Source organism: Tachypleus tridentatus, chromosome 6 (assembly GCF_004210375.1).
Source record: "Tachypleus tridentatus isolate NWPU-2018 chromosome 6, ASM421037v1, whole genome shotgun sequence".
Lineage (NCBI taxonomy): Eukaryota > Metazoa > Arthropoda > Merostomata > Xiphosura > Limulidae > Tachypleus > Tachypleus tridentatus.
The window spans coordinates 123,371,482-123,391,791 of NC_134830.1; the positions used below are offsets into that span (position 1 = coordinate 123,371,482).

Sequence of the window (20,310 nt, forward strand, 5' to 3'; positions counted from 1 at the left end):
TGCTTTCTGTAATAACTGGAGAAGAAGGTAGAAATCACTGTGTTAATTAGTTACCCTGTTATAGCGATCACTGTATTTTTAAAAATAAGTATTTTATTCTATAATATGTGAGTATTTGCCACTCTTATTATCTTGTATATCGTATAATATTGGCTGAGAAGATTTGATAAGTCTTCCAGGTGTTTATCTTGAATTCCTTTATGCTTTCTCGACGACATTTTGTTTTATTTCTGGAGTAGGTTTTGCCTCTATAACTTGAGTCAAGAAATGAGGTTAACACTTGCTTTGCTGATTCATATCGTGAATTATGGTCTAGTTCCTGTAAACCTTTCAGGTATGGTTGTTGTTCTGATTGTATTTTTAGGTTTAGTATTTTATTAAATAAATGATTTGTTACTTTAATTAATCAGTCCATTTTATATTCAACAGATGGCGTCATTACAAATTTACTACGATTAATCCTGGTGTAATTGTAGAGTTTATATTCTGGCTATAAGTATTTCTTCTCTAGTTTTTGAAGACAGAGAGGTTTTATCAGGCTTAGTTCAACAATAGGCCACTAATTAAGTATTGTATAAATAACATTGCTATTTGTCTATCTTTATGTTCGTTAGATAAGTTATAAGGGATTCGTTTTTATCTAAACCTACTTCATTACAGAACCACCGGATATTTTACCGTTCCACTTCCTGAACGTGGAGTTTGGTGCCCAAGTTGTCGTCTTATGTGGACTTTCCAAAGGTTCACCACCAGTCAAGTTTACTTGGGAAAAAAATGGGAAAAAACTTAGCCCATCAGAGGATAAAATCGAATTAGTAACATATGCTGATGTTTCAACGTTAAAAATAAAAGATTTGGAAGGCAGTGATATTGGTAACTATACATGTGTCGCCAAAAACGACGCTGGCGAAGACAGTTACGTCTCTCAGCTGATCACTAAAGGTAGGAACTCTAGCTGATTATCTTTCATCTAGTTCTGTAACCCTTAACCAATAAACGTAACCATTTATAAAACCGTAATGTTTATTGAAGTCTGTATTATTTTTTCTACATTTATCGTACTATCCATGTTATAATAGTTATTTCACGAGGAAAGCTTGTAAAGATAAACATACTTCGTCATGACATCAAAATGTACAATATCGCAACCTGAGGGTGGTTAGTGTAAGTGTAAGATGAGCTCATTAAATGACAATATTTAAATGTATTTTTATTATATAAATGATAATTAAAATATTTTTGTAAAATTCGGACGTGATTTCTGGACCCCACTTTAAAAAACGTTGGACAAGCGATTGGTTTAATTCAGTCTCTGGCACATTTATTGACACGTGAATAATCTATATCAGTATTTCCAATATATGATGTTAACAACGGACGAGGTGTGGTCGTTAATCTGTCGGAAAAATCTTCAACACCAGACAAATCAAATTAATGTGATTGTCAACCATAAACCTAAAGGAAAAGTGGGGTTGTTTCACTTGCAGCTTGACGGTTGCGGGTTCGAATCCCTGTCCGAACAGGGAGTAGCATAAGAGTTGACGGCTGGTAGTGTTTAACAGATGCCTTTCCTCTCACTGCTAAATTGTGGACAGCTATCATAGATAGCTCTCGTGTAGCTTTACACGAAATTCAAGACAAATCAAACCCGAAATAAATACTGTGCATAGTAATATTAATATCATTAAATGGCGCTACGATTGATATACTTCAAAATATACAGCTCTAATGACATTATAAAGACTGTTGGTATAGGTATTGAAATATTTAATTAAAATAAAGTACAGAACAACGGCTTAAACCGTCTTAGGTCATCTTCTGGTTAATATTTTTACTTCAAATGGGTTTCTCGTCATCATGAATTCTAATCACATGATCAGTTTCTTTGCTAAGTTTATCTATCTTAAGTAAATATTCTACACCTCGATGTTCCTTATCAAAGCCTGGAGAATAACTGATCTGTTAAGTTAACAGTAAAATGTATAGTTGTGAAAGATAGTTTTACTAGTACTGTTAGGCAAGTCTATTCGTTCTAATTTTTAAAAAAAATTCATTTTATTAAAAACACTGAAAAGTTACACCTTTATTTTTATTATACAATTTTAATTAGTGGAATGATTTATTATTATTGATCTATGTACTATGACTACTTTCAAATATTTTCGTTTGTTTATATCAAATATCCATTTTCCTAATCCACATTGATCATATTACCAATTGATTATAGTAGCCATACATTTTTATTTACAAGTGTATTATTGTTATGGTTTTTCTCGTTATTTTAAAACCTGTCTCGTGGCCTGGGGTTAGGGCACTATACTCGGAATGAATTACTTCACTGAACATGCTTGCCGTTTCAATTGTAGGGGCATTATAATGGAATGTCAATCCTACTTTCAGTTAGTAAGGGTATTCAAGAGTTGGCGGTGAGTGTTCTTGACAATTTGCCTTCCTTTTAGACTGTCAATTCGAAATTAGTGGGGGCTAGTGTAGTTAGCTCTCGAAGAGGCTTTGTATGAAATTCAGCAACAAACAAAATTATCGTGTTATTTGTTTCTGTTGTATTTTGAAACACAAAGACTGGTAATGTTTTGAAACAACCAGTGGTCATTATGAAGAATTATGGCTTTAATAAACTTTCAAGTTGGGGTAAATTACCTAAAACGTTTAACCTAGCAGAGAAAAATATGGTTTTTAAAATAGTTTTAAGCATATGTTAGTAATATTAATAAAAAATATAAGTTGCGAATACTGTTGACATCTTAAGGTTTTCGACACTATGTGGCACTTTATGTCTAGTTAAAGTCTTAAAATATTTGTATGAAGGCTTTGTCAGTAGTCCACGAAAGATAATTTTGTAGTACTACATTAGTGGATTGTTTATCTTTTAAGTGAAAAATATTTATTTTAGTTTTTGTTTTCTAACCAGAAGTTTTTAACGGTATAGTTTGTTCAGCTTAAACGTTCGTGACCGCGTAAAAATAAATTTGACGCCATTTTATAGTCGCTTCCAGCCATCAAGAACTACATTTTCTTACGTCATCAGATGTCTCGATTGAACCACTGGATATGTTTAGTATTTCTTCTAGGCCTAAATGAATTCGGTTCGTCTCTTGGTAAGTCATCAAATTATATAAGCATTTCATTTTTACATTTAAGTCTTAAAGCATACATGAGCTTAAAGTATTACTCTTTAAAATAGTGTAATATAAAACTACACATGCGTTAAGAGCTCTCGGGTCAACACTACGTGAAAGTATGAAATGTTATTGAAGAAAACTGGTGTACGATATTTGTAGAGAACTTAAGTTAAAACCATTATTGTAAAATTAATTTTGTAACATGGCTGTGCAAGTTAATGTTACGAATCGTGACAGCGAATGTCTTCAAATTATAACATATAAAGACTAGCCTTCTTTTAGGTGTACCATTTGTTTGTTTTTACTAGATCCCCCAAAGATACTGCCATTTCAGTTTCCCAGAAACGTTGAACTCAGGACCCAGATCGCTGTAGTATGTGGACTCTCAAGGGGATCTATACCTGTGGATTTTGTGTGGAAGCGAGACGAGATACAGTTGGTGGAAGTGAACGAAAAAATTGAGTTGTTAAGTTTTGCCGCAGTTTCAAATATAATTATAAAAAATGTAGATGGACGCGATATGGGTAACTATACTTGTACTGCCAGTAACGCGGCCGGAGAAGACAGCTACACCACCCAACTTGTGATAAAAGGTAAGCCAGGTTTTTAATGTTTTATTATTTATTCATTGTTTGTTATATTTAATAAAAGTTGGGTTCTATTTCTCGTGAACACTGTATAGTGATTGGCCAATTTCTTTGGACTCATCACTTCCAAATATCCAGATGTTTGGTCAACATTCCCATACCATTCAATACGATATCGTGTTTGCTCCACTAAAACAACTTTAATTGTATAGTAGCGATTTACAAGCAAGAAGTCTCAGTCTGATTCGACGTGTTTGGCGCGAGTTTCCAACGAACTGAACATGTTCCATTGTTGTTTGTTAGGTTTAGCAAAAGAAAATACTGTATGAAATTATCAAAACATGACACCCACGTTTCTCATTCATCGAACTTGTACAAAACATCGTATTTTCTGTACTTTCTTTGTGTATTATTTGTAGCAGTTGTCTATCAATTATTGTCAATTTTTATTTTAAATAAAACCTTTTTTTTGACAAAATGAGTTCAGGTGTAATACTTCTTTCGAATTTCAGTGTATGTAATCAGTTAATGACGCCACTACTCTAGGCTTAACCTTTCACACAGTTAACAAAGCAAACATATTCTTTTTGAAACACTTAGTATATCATCAGTAATAAAATTATCACTATTTTAAGGACATTACACACAGATGGCGCTTCAAACATTGTTTCCCTTCTCCCATAAATCCGTGGTCGTCAGTTGTCGTTTCTTCTGTTAAGATCCGGGTAAGTTAATTCATGATATTGGAAATACCTACGATAAAAAAAAATGTTTTAAGAGATTTTAATTACAGTAATACTATTATGATGTCCTCTTCTGTTTACCTTTCTTCCAGGATTTTGTACCTTTAGCCGAGAGCCATTTTGGTAATTGACTTGGAACGTTTTATACAAGGTTGCCGCCATTTTGCTTCTATCTTCACCCAACTGGTGATGTGATTCCTTCAGACTTCACCATGAGGATTAAAACGAACTTTTTCATTCTATGTTTCATCGACTTGGTATTTATCCGATATAGCGATGGTGGAGGTATGTTATTACAACATTTCGTTTATTTAATAGTTTCCGTGAATAAAACTTTTAAATAAAAGATAGAGGTTTTAAATAAAAACTTGAGTGTTTGGTTACGTTGTTGTGTGATGCCACAAATAAAATTGTATGTGTTGGTTTAACGTCTCATGTAGTAAGATAGTAATTAACATTAATACAGACAGAAGTGTGCTAAACATTTGTGCTGATTGGAAATCTGGCTGTTTAATAAATTATTTATCTTTTAGAGTTTCCTGTTATTTCGCCATTTTCATTTCCGAAAAACGTTAGACTTGGGGAAAAAGTTCGTGTTTTTTGTACAGTTCACCGAGGAAATCCCCCTTTATTATTTGTCTGGTTCAAAGAGGGAAAGGAATTGCATGCTGGACAACATATTGAAATTGAAAAGACGGACAAATACACGAGCAAACTAGGGATTCTTAAGGTGTCCACTTCGAACATTGGGAACTACACTTGCGAAGTAACCAACCAAGATGGTAAAAACAGCGTCACCTCGCAGCTAATTATAGAAGGTTTGTTTGTTATAACACTTACAACTGATACGTGTGAGTAGAGAATGTTTAGTAGTGATTCGTTTGTAGTGACAGTATTTTCTAACATTTTTATTATTATTGGAAGATGTGCATTAACGCCCTCTTATGTGTGGATATGTCTATATAGGCATATAAAACTGAATATAAACGTGGAAAAATAAAGACATCTTTCACGCAAAATTTTGATAAACTTTATTATTGTAATAAACTAAACAAATGTTGCCGCTGCTGTCGTTTTACTTGCTTTGCGAGACGTTTTTGCTTGGCGTTCACTATTCAACGAAATGAGTTGGCGTAGTACATTTAGGCTTAATGTGTACGTTGCTGCGTAATTTTCTGAGGCTTATTTATAGAAATAATTAAACTTTTGACCAAAAACCATTGTTTAATTCTCCATATTCTGTGTTCTGCTGGTTTTCACGACATCAGAAAATGGCGGCTGGATTGATCTTCCTTAACTTAGGATTGTTTATCAGTACTTTTGTCACAGTGAAAGGTAGGATATCTTTGTCTCACTAAAGATCTTGCTTCTCTAAACAGTTACAAGAGAGGATCTAATACGTGTGAACGTGTAGGTTAATTGTAACGTAAATAATATTGATAAGAGGCCTATAACCATTGTTTGTTGGTAGTTTTTTTTTTTATTCATAACTTGTCTTTAAACTAGGCTTAACAAACTCGGCTGCTTGTCTACAGGGTGGCTCGTAAGTCCCTACCCATCCATATGTTATTATGTTATATTCAATTACGCATGTATTATAAATTTGTTTCTTGTTTTGGGAGAGCAGATTGTTTGAAACTGGCAATATTAAGGATGCATCTCGTTCAGGAAGACCAGTTAAACGTAGAGAGTCATGTGCTGGTGTGGAAGAGTCAGTAATTAACTGGATACATAAGATATATGGATGGGTAGGAACTTACGGGCCACCCTGTACTGTTAGATTTGAACGTTGAACATTAAGGATGGTAAGAGTTGTGTTATGGTAACTAATTAGTTTAAATTACAAAGCTAGGTTATAAAACTCAGTTATAAATTTCGTATATATTTAAATATTGTTTATTTCAATATTTCCCAGCAAACCCTCCTGAAATTCAAGCTTTCAGCTTTCCAGAGATACCATGGTTAGGAACATCAGTTCACATGACGTGTGCTATTACCTCTGAATCTCAGCCCTTTACTTTTCCTGGTACAAAGATAACAAGACACTGGAAACCTCGTTTCAAAACACCAGACGTTTAGTGTGTTGGAGATCGAGAGTTTGGAAGCCCCCAATAATGGAAACTATACGATAGCTCAGTCTTGTAGATCAGGATGGTTTCACGGCTTCATTAAATGTACGAGGTGGGGAACTTGTACTGGGAATTTACGTACTTTTATTGTATGTAACGTAAAACAACGGCAAATATGACATATCGGCACTTTAAAACAACGGTAATTTTGTTTTTAATGGCATTCAACTTTTATGTGCGTTTTTAATGTGCGTCCACGAATTATATAGGTGCCACTATATAGCGCTGCAGTCGTACCTTCCGATTATTAGTTTTATGACGATTGTTTGGATCGTACATAGTTGTTTCCCTGTTTGATAGATAAACGATATATATATAGTGCTTTAGGTTATTTATATTTTTTTATAAAGTGACACAAGCTACCATTAATAAATAAGTTGAAAGAGAGACTACAATTGTTTGAAGTTTTTTCCCTTGCCCTCTTCAGTAACCCATACGTTTCGGTATACCGAGTTTTGCGTATGCGCAGTCTGACGTCACATAATGGCGGGGATTCTGTGTTATTTTGGTAGTTTGACAATTCTTAATGCGGTACTGAAGCTGGTTGGATGTTTAGGTAAGTGTGTGTCAAGTTGTTGTTAGTCAGCTTAAGGTTTGTGTTACGGTAGTTAGTCGTACTTCAACCTAGGTACCAGCCTGTAGTGCTGTAGTTAGTCATACCTCAACATAAGGTACTAGTTACAGGTACTGTAGTTATTCTTAATTAGTTTAAGGTGCTAGTTTCTGGTGCCATAGTTACTCTCAGTTAGCTTAAGGTAGTAGTATGTGGTACCGTAGTTAGTCATACCTCTGTACCTTTGTGTATGCCCAAAAGTATTTGTTCAATTTACATTATACAGTTTTATTTATTGCTGAGAAGTGATTTAATTTCAATATATTATTGAATTTTATTAATTATTTAAAATGTGTTTTGGTGATTGTTTTTATTCAAGTTAGGTATTAAGACAGAATATGACATCTTTAAAACGTGTTTCTAAGTGTAGATACACTATTTTAACACTGATTCATTAACTTCACTCTGTAAGTTAGGACTAATGTTTTTGATCAGCTAAATAATACTGGTTTTTCTCCAACAGATTTTCCAAGAATTCAACCTTTCACCTTCCCAACAAATGCTGAACTGCGTACTCGTGTTAATGTTCTTTGCAGTTTATCTGAAGGCACCTTGCCAGTTAAATTTATGTGGTATAAAAATAGTGGGCCTCTTGTGGAAGTGGCAAACAAGGTAGAGATACTCTCCCAATTAGACTCTTCACAACTGCAGATAAAGAATCTTAGTGGAGAAGATGTAAGCAATTACACATGTGTTGCTAAAAACACTGCTGGAGAAACAAGTTTTACAGCCAAGTTACTGGTAGAAGGTAGGAAAATAGTTTTGCAGACGAGTTGCCAGAAGCCAGTGGGATTTGTCTGTTAAAATATGCTTTTCCTTTTTGTTTTTTAACTGAATTGAATTTTGTACATAAGATATTTATTACAATGTCATAAATTAATTATTTCTGAACTTAGTAAGTGGATCATTTTTGATAGTTAGTAATTGTTTCTCACTATCAGGCAATATAACTTGTACATGTATAACATTGGATAACACAAAATAGGCTTAAAGTGTTTCTAATAACGTTAGAATATCGTGTATTTTCACCCTACAGTTAATCAATAATACCAGACAACATACAATGATGAATGAAAGTGTATGAAATATGATAATTTCATTTAATGCTGTAGTTCTTAAAGATGTACCAAATAATTATGTAATGAATGTATTGTTCATAGGCAGCATCTCTTGTATATTGAGCCTTTTTACATCTGTTAACCCTTTTGTGATTGGTCAAAGTCCATGTCATTATATTTGTTGACTTGTAGTTCAATAAAATATTGAATACAATATTACAAATTTGTCAGTAAGTTTTCAATCAAATTGTAGTATATAATTCAAACTTTAATGTTATGTATGAGTTAATTTCTTAATTTAAAAGTAAATATTAAAAGAACATGTCTAAATATAGATTTGTGAGCTATGTTGAATGCAGCACTGTAGTGTATTCTGTAGTGACTTGTGTATTTACTGTTTACGTAAATGTGAGTTTATTATAAATAAAGATCCAAGTGTATTCTGTAGTGACTCGTGTATTTACTGTTTACGTAAATGTTGGTTTATTGTAAATAAGATTCAAGTGTATTCTCTAGTGACTCGTGTATTTAATGTTTATGTAAATGTTGGTTTATTGTAAATAAAGATCCAAGTGTATTCTCTAGTGACTCGTGTATTTGCTGCTTACGTAAATGTTGGTTTATTGTAAATAAAGATCCAAGTGTATTTTGTAATGGCTTGTGTTGACTACATAAATAGGTAGGTAGTTGGAGTTGTTACTTGTTCTAATTAGGGCTGACTTCAGAGGTTTTATTCTCTAGAGAAATGCTTGGAAATAGCTTTCAACATCTAAAACTTTGTCAGGTGTAATTTAAGAAGTGTCTGACTTTTTATTTTTCACGGAAACTACTAACTGATGTCTGAATAGTAGTGACAAATTTAATACCATTTATGTGAAAATTTCAAGCTTTTGATTTGTGTGATTCTCATTACTTGACTTAAATTTATTTATCTATACAACTACCAAACCTTGTATGTAACAGCTTCATCAATCATTGGATCAGACTGTTAAACTGATCTTATGTTAAGTCAGTAAAGTCTACTAACTGTCGTACTTGATGTATAACTGTCCTGGTTAAATAGGTATCAACATTTGACACTAATAGTTTATAAATTGTTATAGTTGAAGGTTTTTATTTATTTTCTTGTTAAATAGTTAGTGTTGCTGTGCTGTTGTATATTTTGATAATTTATGTTTGACGAATCAGAAACCTCATGTTAAATATACTACAACTGTTTGGAATGGTGACTATGAGAAGATTTGGTTTGCTTAAGTTAGCTGCAGTTCTTTATATGAGTATCAGACATAGTATCAAATGTGTGTACCTGAGCAATAATGTACACAGAATGTATTTTTAAATTACATGTGAATATTTTTATAATTACCTGTAAAATAAAAGGTTTTAAAAACAAATAGAAACTAGTAGTTATAATGAGCCATCAGTAATTATAAAAAATTGTACTGTCAAAGGTTAAAACCTGCCCTTTGTTATAACTGTAAATTTAATTTTTCCATTTTTATTATAAACAGTAATCACTTTGCAATATTCTACCAACAACAGATCTTTCTTGAGTGATATTCTCTTTACTGTAGAGACATGTTTTCCTAATGATGCACTTGATACCAGAAGAAAAACATACCATAAAGAAATATTGCAAGGTGTTAATATATAGTTTTTATATTTAAATATCCATAATCGATCTATTTTATAAGCACTGTTATTATAGATCAGTCGTAGAATTAACTACAGCCTAACGGATACAACTGCTGTACAAGTTTTTTTGTTTGTGATGACAAGAAACCCACTTAAAGTAATAAATGTATTTTCAAGACTACTGGTATGGGTACAATAAAAATAATATGAGACACTCAAGGTACAAGTGACAGTTTGTGATTTAAACTTGGTTCTATAATAAATGATTCACATGTTGCATCCATTTTAGTATCCTGTAATAATAATAAATTAGTTGTTAGCTTACAACATGAAATGTTCTACTAAAAGTGGTTTGTAAAACATGTCTTTGAAGAAATGTTGCTTCAAAAATTATAAGTAAGATTCAATTGTTTCTCCCACTTCATGCTTTGTAAGAAAAAAAGTTAAGTTATTGAGCTGATGGTATAGACTGGTTAGTGTACAAACAAGTAAAATATAGTTTGAATAGTATTAGTGTTTTAGTACTGTGTCAGTACTTTTGTGTTAGCTGCCTGTTGTGTTGATTGTTTTTAGTTTTTGTTTGTAATTTATTTGGAGTAATGATCCAAAACTTAAACTCTTTCAAATAGTTGAAGTAGGATATAAATTGGAGTATATTTTCAAATTATTAATCAGGATTTTCTTATGTCACACTTTAAAGATACTATCAGGTCATCCTGTAAGTAATGTTCGATTTTAGATTCAGAAAAAGAGAGAGCATTTCAAATGCTTTTAATGTTATTTAATCAATAATGTATGTTCCATTATTATTAATTACTTCCTGTCAACAATTCACAAGCTTCTGAATGCCACTTCTATAAAATTCTTGGGGTTTGGAGGAAAAGAATGTAGAGTGGGTAGTTTTGACACCTTCATGTGTTTCAAGCTCTTTTCCATCAAGATTGTTCTGCAAACTTCAGAATAAATGATAATCAGATGGAGCAATGTCTGGAGAATAAGGAAAATATGGAAGTTTTTCCCAGTCTAGCTCTACAATCTTTGCAGATGTGATCCTTGCTGTATGGGGCTGTGCATTATCCTGTTGTAAGACAACAATTTTACGATTGATCAAAGCAGGCCTCTTTTCATTCAGTACAACATTCAAATGCTCTAATGTTGGCAATAGATGTCAGAGTAATTGTTTCATTGAGTGGCAGCAACTTAAAGTGGATCAGACCAACAATATCTCATCAAATTACTTAACAAAACTTTCCTAGAGTGGAGGTCCATTTTGGGCTGTACTTTAGCCAGTTTACCTGCACTGAGCCATTGTCTGCAGCACATAACATTTGTATAAAGTATCCATTTTTCATGTTCAGTCACTAACCTGTCCAAAAAAGGTGAGTTACGTTCATGAGGAGAGTGCAGAGAAGTGTAAATGTCCATCTTGCTCTGAGCTTGGCTTCTGTCAAATCATGAGGGACTCATTTTCCAAGCTTTTACACCTTTTGAAGCTCTTAAACTGTTGAATGGGTTGAATTATGATTCTGTGCTAGTTCCTCAACTGTTACAGCAGAATATTCATCAAGTGCAGCCAGCAACAAGTCATCATTAAACTCAACAAGATGACCTGAACGTAGAGCATCACTCAAGCTGTAATCAACTGATCTGAACTTCTGAAACCAACTTCAACATTTTCTTTCATTGAGAGACTCTACACCGTGAATGTTTCATGTAGTTTCTGCTACACTGTTGCCTTTTTTAAACTCAAAACGTTAATACTTTCTGTATTAATTTTTCTGGCATTACTTGTGGGATGACCTGATAGTTGAACGTTGTTGACAATGTGAAATACTATTTTTAAACATTTCTACTGTGATACAGTTAAATATAATTTGCTATTCCTGTTTCATGTATGCTCAAACTAAAGTCAGTTTTAAGGAATTGATGTTTATATTAAATATTCATTAAGTTTTGTTGGCTTATCACAGTGTAATTAAACATGTCCAAAAGTAACCCAGACACTTGATGTAAGGAGAACTCTCTTAGTTAAATATTGGTACTTTTGTTTTATTCTGTTTCCACCTCTTGCAGCACCACCTTTTTGGAAGGAACAACCAAAGGATTCTGAAGCAGTGTTGGGAAAAACAACGAGTCTTCACTGTGGAATTGGTGGTTACCCAAAACCTGTTATTACATGGAAGAAGGCTTACGGTAGGTTTCTATGAACCTAAATAAGAGTTTTACACTAATGTACGAATACAGTTAGTGTACAGAGAACAGAATGTAGAATTAGATGTATTTTGTTGCTTTTTCACATGTGCTCATTATACCAGAAGGATAACCTTCACTGATTCATTTCACAATATCCAATTTTTGTAAGTTTGTTGTGTCTAAATACTGTGGAAATTAAAAACAAGCACTGTTCAAGTATACATATTTAACATGGTTTATGTGCATGAACATTAGTGTGTAATTAATATGCATCCATAGTAGTGTGTGACTAATATGGTTTAATATTATGATCCAGATAGCATACATATGTGACTTGTGTATGTTTCTCCTTAAATCATATATCTGTGGTGGTGTTAAAAAATAACCTGATTGTTAGTTGGTTAAAAATATGTTTTAAGTAAATTGTCCCAATTCAGTGTAGGTTTAAGTACTGAACCTAGTAATCAGAATTGTATCAAGATATCTTTCCTTCTCTGTAATGATATCTTGAAATGTGTTGCTGTTGTTGTGAATCTCATATAATTGTAGTTAAGATGGTAGCAGTACTCTAACATGAACTACAATCACTTTTTAGCTACAGAAAAGGTTTTAAAGTAAAAATACTTGTGGAAATACATAACATCAAATAGTATTAGCTGATTACAAATGATATTGTTAATACTTCAGAGTAAGTTTATATTAAGATTCTGTTGGTCTGAAAACCTCATCTTTAAAAGTAATTTACAGGGATATAGCTGGTGTAAACAAAAACAGGCTTCAGGGACACAGCTGGGTTAAATAAAAAAACAGTAGCACTAACAGAGCCAAGCTTCAGGGATACAGCTGGGTTAAATAAAAAAGCAGTGGCACTAACAGAGCCAAGCTTCAGGGATACAGCTGGGTTAAATAAAAAACAGTAGCACTAACAGAGCCAAGCTTCAGGGACACAGCTGCTTTAAATAAAAAAACAGTAGCACTAACAGAGCCAAGCTTCAGGGATACAGCTGGTTTAAATAAAAAAAAAACAAAAAAGCAGTAGCACTAACAAATGCAAGCTTGTGCAGGAATATACCCATAATCTGTTCTCTTTGTTGAGCTATAGAGCATGACTATTCTTCACCTTTGATCAGTTCATCTATGGGGAAAGTAGTATATAATGTCCAGGAAGTTGTATGATTGTTAGTTTTAAGTGTTAATCTTTTTCCTAACTGGATTTTTGGAAAACACAAGAGGATAGAAAACGCAGAACAGACCTGTATTACATTGCTAAGATTGGTTAGGTTTTGAGAATGGTGGTGATGGCAGAATATTGTAGTGACTCATACATGACTCATATCCCAGTTTATTGAATATTATTTTTTAAAGTTATTGAAAAGAATGTATATGTATTAAATATAAAGTAAGTTCAACCAAGAATATTGTTACTTTACCTGATCTGATACCAATTTGAGATGTCTGGTCTTTAAGTCACCCATGAAGGTTTTCCAGTTTATGCAGTAATTTGTTTATTTAAAACCAGAGGTAATGATTACTGCAGTCGTAAAAATAAAGTTTAAAAAGAAATATATGAATCTTAACACAGGTCTGCAAATTTAAACTTCAAAATAATTTTTTGTTTTAGTAATAAACTTTACATAATTTATCTACACATTTCAAAAATATTTTGTTTAATGACATAAGGATTATTATAAATTGGAAGTAAAAGAACCTTGTACTTAGATCAAATTATTATTTTGTTTAAATTGTTTTCTTTACCACACTAACATTTTTATTAGGTTTATGAATAAAAGGGTAAAACATTGAGTACGTATTCTCATTCATTCTGATTTTGTGAAATCTACGTCTTTTTGTCTCAGATTAGATGATGCGGTCTTTCATGTGTTGCATATGGAGCATTTCATTTCAATGCCCAGCAGTAATTAGCTGCTGTGCTGATGTTCTACCATACCTGATATCTCCTTTCCATTTTTATGTTTCAATGAAACTTCTTTCCCTTGTTCTTTGCTGACACCATGAAGATTTTCAGGGAAATAACCAATGTGCAAGTCTGAGAAACAAACTTTCAAGCTCATATTAAAACCCAACTCTTTAAATTTATGGAGCATATTATTGACAATATTTATGTAATTTGGGTCCTTGTTGTTTCCAAAAAATTTGTCAGTAACATCCTTAAAGGAAATCCATACTTCTTTGTCAACTTTCCTCATTGTCCTTTTGAACTGTTCATCCAAAGTCAGTTTCCTAATCTGAGGCCCAACAAGAATTTGTACTTTAAAGTTTGCTTCTGAAACAGCTAAGAATTACACAGCTTGATGCTTGAAAGAGTTGTCATGTTTATCTAAGATTTTTATGAACTGCTTCATCAAACTCAGTTTTATGTTAAGTGTAGGTAATAGGACTTTCTTTGTCAACCAAACTTTCATGTTCAATGTTTTTCAATCCTGGTATCAGGCTGATTTCACAGTGGCTGTTGCTTCTTTATCTGGTGCTAATTTCATGCTCTGCTGGTCCAGTTCACATGAAAACAACATGGAAACTTTGTATCAACTGATTGTTGACTCAACAACATACAAAGAACTTTAAAGTAATCATATTCATTCTAATTGCTCATATCAAGAAGTGCAAGATTCTTGTATGTTTCCTTTAAGTGAATTGTATGAATAACATATATATTACCATTGTGATGGAGAACATCTTTTCAGCTTCTTTAGGAGGAATCAATGAACAGTCACAAGTCACTTTGTCCATAGACCCTAACTTACTAGCATTGGTATTAATTCAGCAATATTCTCATAAACCAGTGAACCTTCTTCCAAAAAGTATGGAATGAAATCTGTATCAATAAAATGTCTCTGAAGAAAGTAAGTTCTTAACCCAAAGTCTGGGCCCTAAATTCTCAGAATGATTTGATAACATTCAAATTGTGATTGGGCTAAAAAAGTCTATAGCCAGCAGTTGTACAACAAGATGTGACCTGATTCCAATGGAAATGATTCACTTATATAAAAGTACATATTACATTTTATCAGTGGAATTTCAGGACATTAGAATCAATAAGAAAAACAAAACTAAATCAAATTATGTGATTCTTTTAGCTGAAAACCAGATACTATTTAATAGGTTTCATAAAGCTTAGTTAAGTATTTTCACTGAGAAAGAAATATCAGAGAATATCAGTACTCCAAACCAATTCTGAATAGTTTCTCTATGCTTTTCATTTGAACAGGAACTCAGTCAAAGGATTTCCTCATCATTCGCAGTGACTACAAGAAGAAGACTATTTTGGACAATGGGACCTTGGTCATCAGCATGGTGGAGGGAGCAGATGAAGGAGTGTACACGTGTGGAGCTGAGAATGGAGTGGGTGAAGGGATTCAGGCAACTGTCCGACTTTCTGTACATGGTATGGTGATCTTGGTAATAACTCTGCATCTGTGCCTTAAAAAACGTACAGGAGGTGTCGTAACTCTACTGGTTGGTAGCCTTGTATATGTAGCATGTGTACTTGAACTAGTACTTGATTGACATATGGTATAAGAAGTAATCAATGTATTATTGTAGTCACCAATCTTGTGACAAGAAATACTAGTGTTAGCACTCACTTAACATGTCACAGTCCTATTTACCCTTTGTTTGTGTTAGTAATTGTGTGAGCACTCAGTTGACATGTTACAAGGACCACTAATATTAACAGTTGGTTCACAAGTTACATTGATTAATAGTTTAAAGAGTAAGTTGATAAAGTACTGGTGTTAACACCACAAGTAGTACTAATTGTATGATAATTTGTACCAGTAAATGATGTAATAGTTTATGATGTACTATATTCTTAACACATCATAATTTTTGAGGTGGTATTTACTAGTTAGGGCAGACCCATGTGTTATTAATCAGTCTAGTGACTGCAGAACTGTGTGTTAATCAAAATGTTTCTGGTGTTATTACATGCTAAATAACTACAGAAATGTTAAGTGGTTACCAAAGTTAAATGATAAACTTAGCGCACTTGATGATAAACAAAGGCACCTACATCATCATTTTAACATTTACAAAGCACTGATGAAAAGAGTGACATAAACTCGCAACATTAAATACACTGTTTGTGTTCTTAATGTATAGTTTGTATGAATTAATAAAATTGAAGATAGATAGTTCTCACAGAACTTTAGATTTGAGTAATTCTTTATAAGCTGCAACTGATTTATTTCCATAGCTCCACCTATCGTTACATCCATACAGATGAGATCTTCGGCAAAACGAGGAGAAACAGCTGTAATAGAGTGTGAAATAAGTGGAGAACAACCTTTTCTTGTGTCCTGGGCAAAGGATGGGACAAAACTGACCATGCCATCCACTAGGTAATAAACTGCATGTTTTTAGCATGTACTAGAAGTAATTTCAACCAAACAAATTTCTTTTATTTGCAGAATATTACTTGTTGCTTCTGAGAAATCTTAAGATTTTGTTTATTGTTCATTGTCTTCACATATCTTTCATGCTTAGTAATTTTATTAACATATTTATACTTAAACAGTAATCTGTGATGAGACTATTGTAATTTCAAGTGTTAAAGTGCCTTATTAGCTCTTGCTATGGACTTAACTTTAACTGTGTTAGTGATTGCTTCATAGCATATAAGTGGTCTTAAGTGTGATATGGAGATGAAGAAAAACAGAATAATTACTACAACTTTACTAAACAAACTGTAGGATTCTTACAACCATAACTTATATTTATGGCAGAATAAGGAAATCTTACCAGTCATTTTCCTAGACTTTTAACTGTAATCAACTGTGGACTTGAATTCACTGCTCATTTTACTCGTCATTTATAATTTTAAAAGTGTTAACCTACAAAGAGTTGCAAAGACTTATTTTAACTATGTAAGGTTTAGTAATGGTATGTGTACATATCAACCACTAGATGTACTTTTCTCCTCACATGACCAGGTATGAGTCTTACGAGGAAGCAAGTGGTAAAGGGGTGAAAGCTACCTTACTGGTCAGCAGTGTTGAACGTGGAGACCAAGGAAATTATGTGTGTAATGTTAAAAATGATTATGGGAGTGGAAAAGATGTCACCATACTGGCGGTACAAGGTAAGGAAGATAATGGAACAAAAGGTGTTAGAAACATAAAGCACAGGTAATAGTAAAGTTATTTTTTAAAACTACTTCTTTACTCGTATACATACATGTAATGTATTAAATTATCCAGACATTTCATATATCAATATATACGCTTCTAGATACTTCGGCATGTATTGTTATCATATGTATAATACTTAGAGGTCAAGAACAAAAATAAACAGTCCTAGAAATACACAGTACTTAAGATAGTCTTGTGTCTCTGTTTAAAGGATGATATATTTGTGATGCCTGCATTGAAAATCGCTATTGTTAATTGTTTATTTTTATAATTGTTTTGCTCTTAAGTTACTTTCCCACAGCTAGCAACAGATGGTGAACTGTAGTTTTATCTCTGAATGTTTGTTATCATTGCAACTGTGTCACTGTTGTGTATAAATTTATTATAAACTAATATTTGTAAATGTGAAATAAATTAGCTGTGATGATATTGGTTGTCTTTCTGTTTTGTTTTTTCCAACTTTTAAGAAATGAGGCTAATGAAATGTAATATTTTTTATGAGGTTATAGCTTGAAGCTCTTTAATTCACTTAAACTATTACATTGTAAAAAAAGGAAATCTTTAATCCTTTGCATTGTAAGAGTGAGGAGGTTTGATAATAAACAAATTTGATAAATGTAGGAAACATGATTAAAACTGTGTGAGTTATTAATATTTCAGTATTATAATTTTTATTAATTTTGAAGCTCAATTGTATTAACTTAATGTCCAGAGTATACTGGTGTACTAAATACAGTACTTACTGAGTGCAGAGGTGTACTAATTTACAATATGCAGAACCACCTGAAAGCCCACTAGATGTTAGGGTTGTCAGCAAGAACAGCAGATCAGCTCGAGTGACATGGGGTTCACCATCAAGTGTCAGTGCTCCAATCAAGCAGTTTGTAATGATGTATTGGAAAAACTCAAGTAAGTGTATTAACTCCATAGGAATTGTAACAGGTTTTTAATGTCTGACCTAACTGTCTAATTAATGTTTTATATTACCAAAGATATACTGTATGTCAAGTAATCTAATTAGCAAATGACTGGATACATTACAGTATATTCATTACTGACAATCTTGTTTTTTAAGCAGTTTGAAGAATGTAGTCTTTGTTCATTAAAGTACTTTGTGTATTGTTTTGTATGTCACTTGTTGGAAAACTTTGTTTGGTGATTGAATTAGTAATATTTATTTTAATTATTATATGTTATAATATCAAAACAGGTCTTTTCAGCAATTAATATTTTTAAAGTATTTTAAATATTGTAAATAGGGTTGTAATTGTTCTAGTGGCTAAAATATAATCTATCATTGGTTAAATGAATTAAACCTTGTCTTTTATCCTTCATAATCTGAATATAAATGCTTAAGACAGCCTATTGTCACCAGTCTCCTAAAACTTTAAGAGTGCTTTAGCAAGTAGAGAATAACGGTCAATGTTACAGTCACAGAGTTTAATATCAGAATATAAAACTTTAAACGGTTCTTTATCAAGTAGAGAATAACAGTGTTAGTGATAGTTTAGTAACAGAAGAGAAAGATTAATCTTCCATAAGTAAATGATTATTGAAAGTATAAACAATGTACACATTTCCACAAATGTTTAGAAGCAAATATACCAGAACACTAGGTTTGATGCAGTAGTTTCTGAGTTCCTAGAATTTATGGAAAGAAATGTAACACTTTGAGTGGAACTTCATGTTAGGTGGATTTTCTGTGACAAAAATGAACAGGAGATAACTCTGTAACAACTTCATGAAATAATTTTAGAAGTACTTTGTGATTCTTATTATTTTAGAAGTTTCTGGAAAACTGCATGAAGTCATGCTGTCCAGCACAGAAACATCCACTCTGCTTCGAGATCTCCAGCCAGGAAGTGAATACACCGTTCGACTTCTTGCAGAGAATGAAGTAGGAAGAGGTGATCCATCTGACCCAGTTACATTTGAAACCAAAGAAGAAGGTGAGTTAGTGTAAATAGCATATGTACATTTGTGAGAGTGGAGCTTCTGTGGGCAAGAAAGTAGAGTACTTGTGTGTATTGGTTGAAGAAACCTCATTTAAATACTAAACTGTACCATGCATTTATGTTGGGACCCTATATATTACGTGCTGATGTTGAACGATTAATATCAGAATATTACATAGCAGTGCTGAAACACATTCTGATTTTAACATCTTTATATTGTGGTTCTTAAGAAGGATGGGCATATAAGCCTATTTACAGGGATGTTGATGTTCTGTTGTGATACAGGGATGACTGTCTAGAACTAGTTTCAGGATTGTTGTTAATCTGAGGTAATGACACATGAAAGATTATGTAGGCCTCATTATAGCAACGTTTTATGGATTTCTTTGTAAAATTGGTTTTATGTGATAGCTTTGTAGTTAAATCCTCACTTCAAGATTTGGAATAATATGCTAATGTTAATAATTTGCTCTTTTTACTTGGTTTCTGAAGTCCATCAGTCATTTGAGAAATGACTGACAAGTGCTTGTTTAATTACTTGAGGAGTAAAGAGACTCTTGGGAGGTTCCTGCCAATGATCTGCCTTCAGTGTTTGCATCTTGTTAAAGTAATGATGTCATGTAATGTAAATGTTTTATCACCAGAAGAAAGATAAATTGCCCAAACTTTACAGATGCTTGAAGATGTTATATATACATGACTGTTTAAATTTAATGTGCATGCTATGATTTAGATTAAGTATAGCATAAATGTTAAATTTAGTTATTTTTTAGAAAACTAGTTTATTGTAGGTTTGTTTTTATGTAACTGTTGTTGAATCATACATTGTATAGTTCATATGTAAACCTTTGGGAATTATCTTGTATACAATATTAAGTGCAGCAACAGACCAATGTATTTTGCAGTTGGTTCTTTTGTGGGTTTACCTTCAATGTGTAGCTGCCAGTTACACCCTTATCATAACATCACTTTTCTTTACTCACAGATTCACATTACAGACATTACTTTGTTAATGATGCTAAGGTTTCAAAGGAGCAAGGTCTTTCAATGCTTCAAATCTCCACATGCTACATGGAACTGTTAGATTTAAACTGTATAGTGAAAGAGGGG

General features: G+C 32.7%; 1 protein-coding gene across 14 annotated transcripts in view; it reads left to right on the forward strand.

Annotated features, from left to right (window-relative positions):
- The window catches only part of LOC143253526 (cell adhesion molecule Dscam1-like), a 37,957-nt gene that overhangs the window by 12,900 nt on the left and 4,747 nt on the right, over positions 1–20,310 (forward strand). For all 14 annotated transcript variants that reach the window (XM_076507546.1, XM_076507545.1, XM_076507544.1 and 11 more), the window contains 6 exons: positions 11,979–12,098; positions 15,325–15,501; positions 16,312–16,456; positions 17,048–17,196; positions 18,023–18,154; positions 19,030–19,194. In XM_076507546.1, coding sequence (XP_076363661.1) covers positions 11,979–12,098; positions 15,325–15,501; positions 16,312–16,456; positions 17,048–17,196; positions 18,023–18,154; positions 19,030–19,194 — 888 coding nt within the window. The remainder of the gene's footprint in view (positions 1–11,978; positions 12,099–15,324; positions 15,502–16,311; positions 16,457–17,047; positions 17,197–18,022; positions 18,155–19,029; positions 19,195–20,310) is intronic.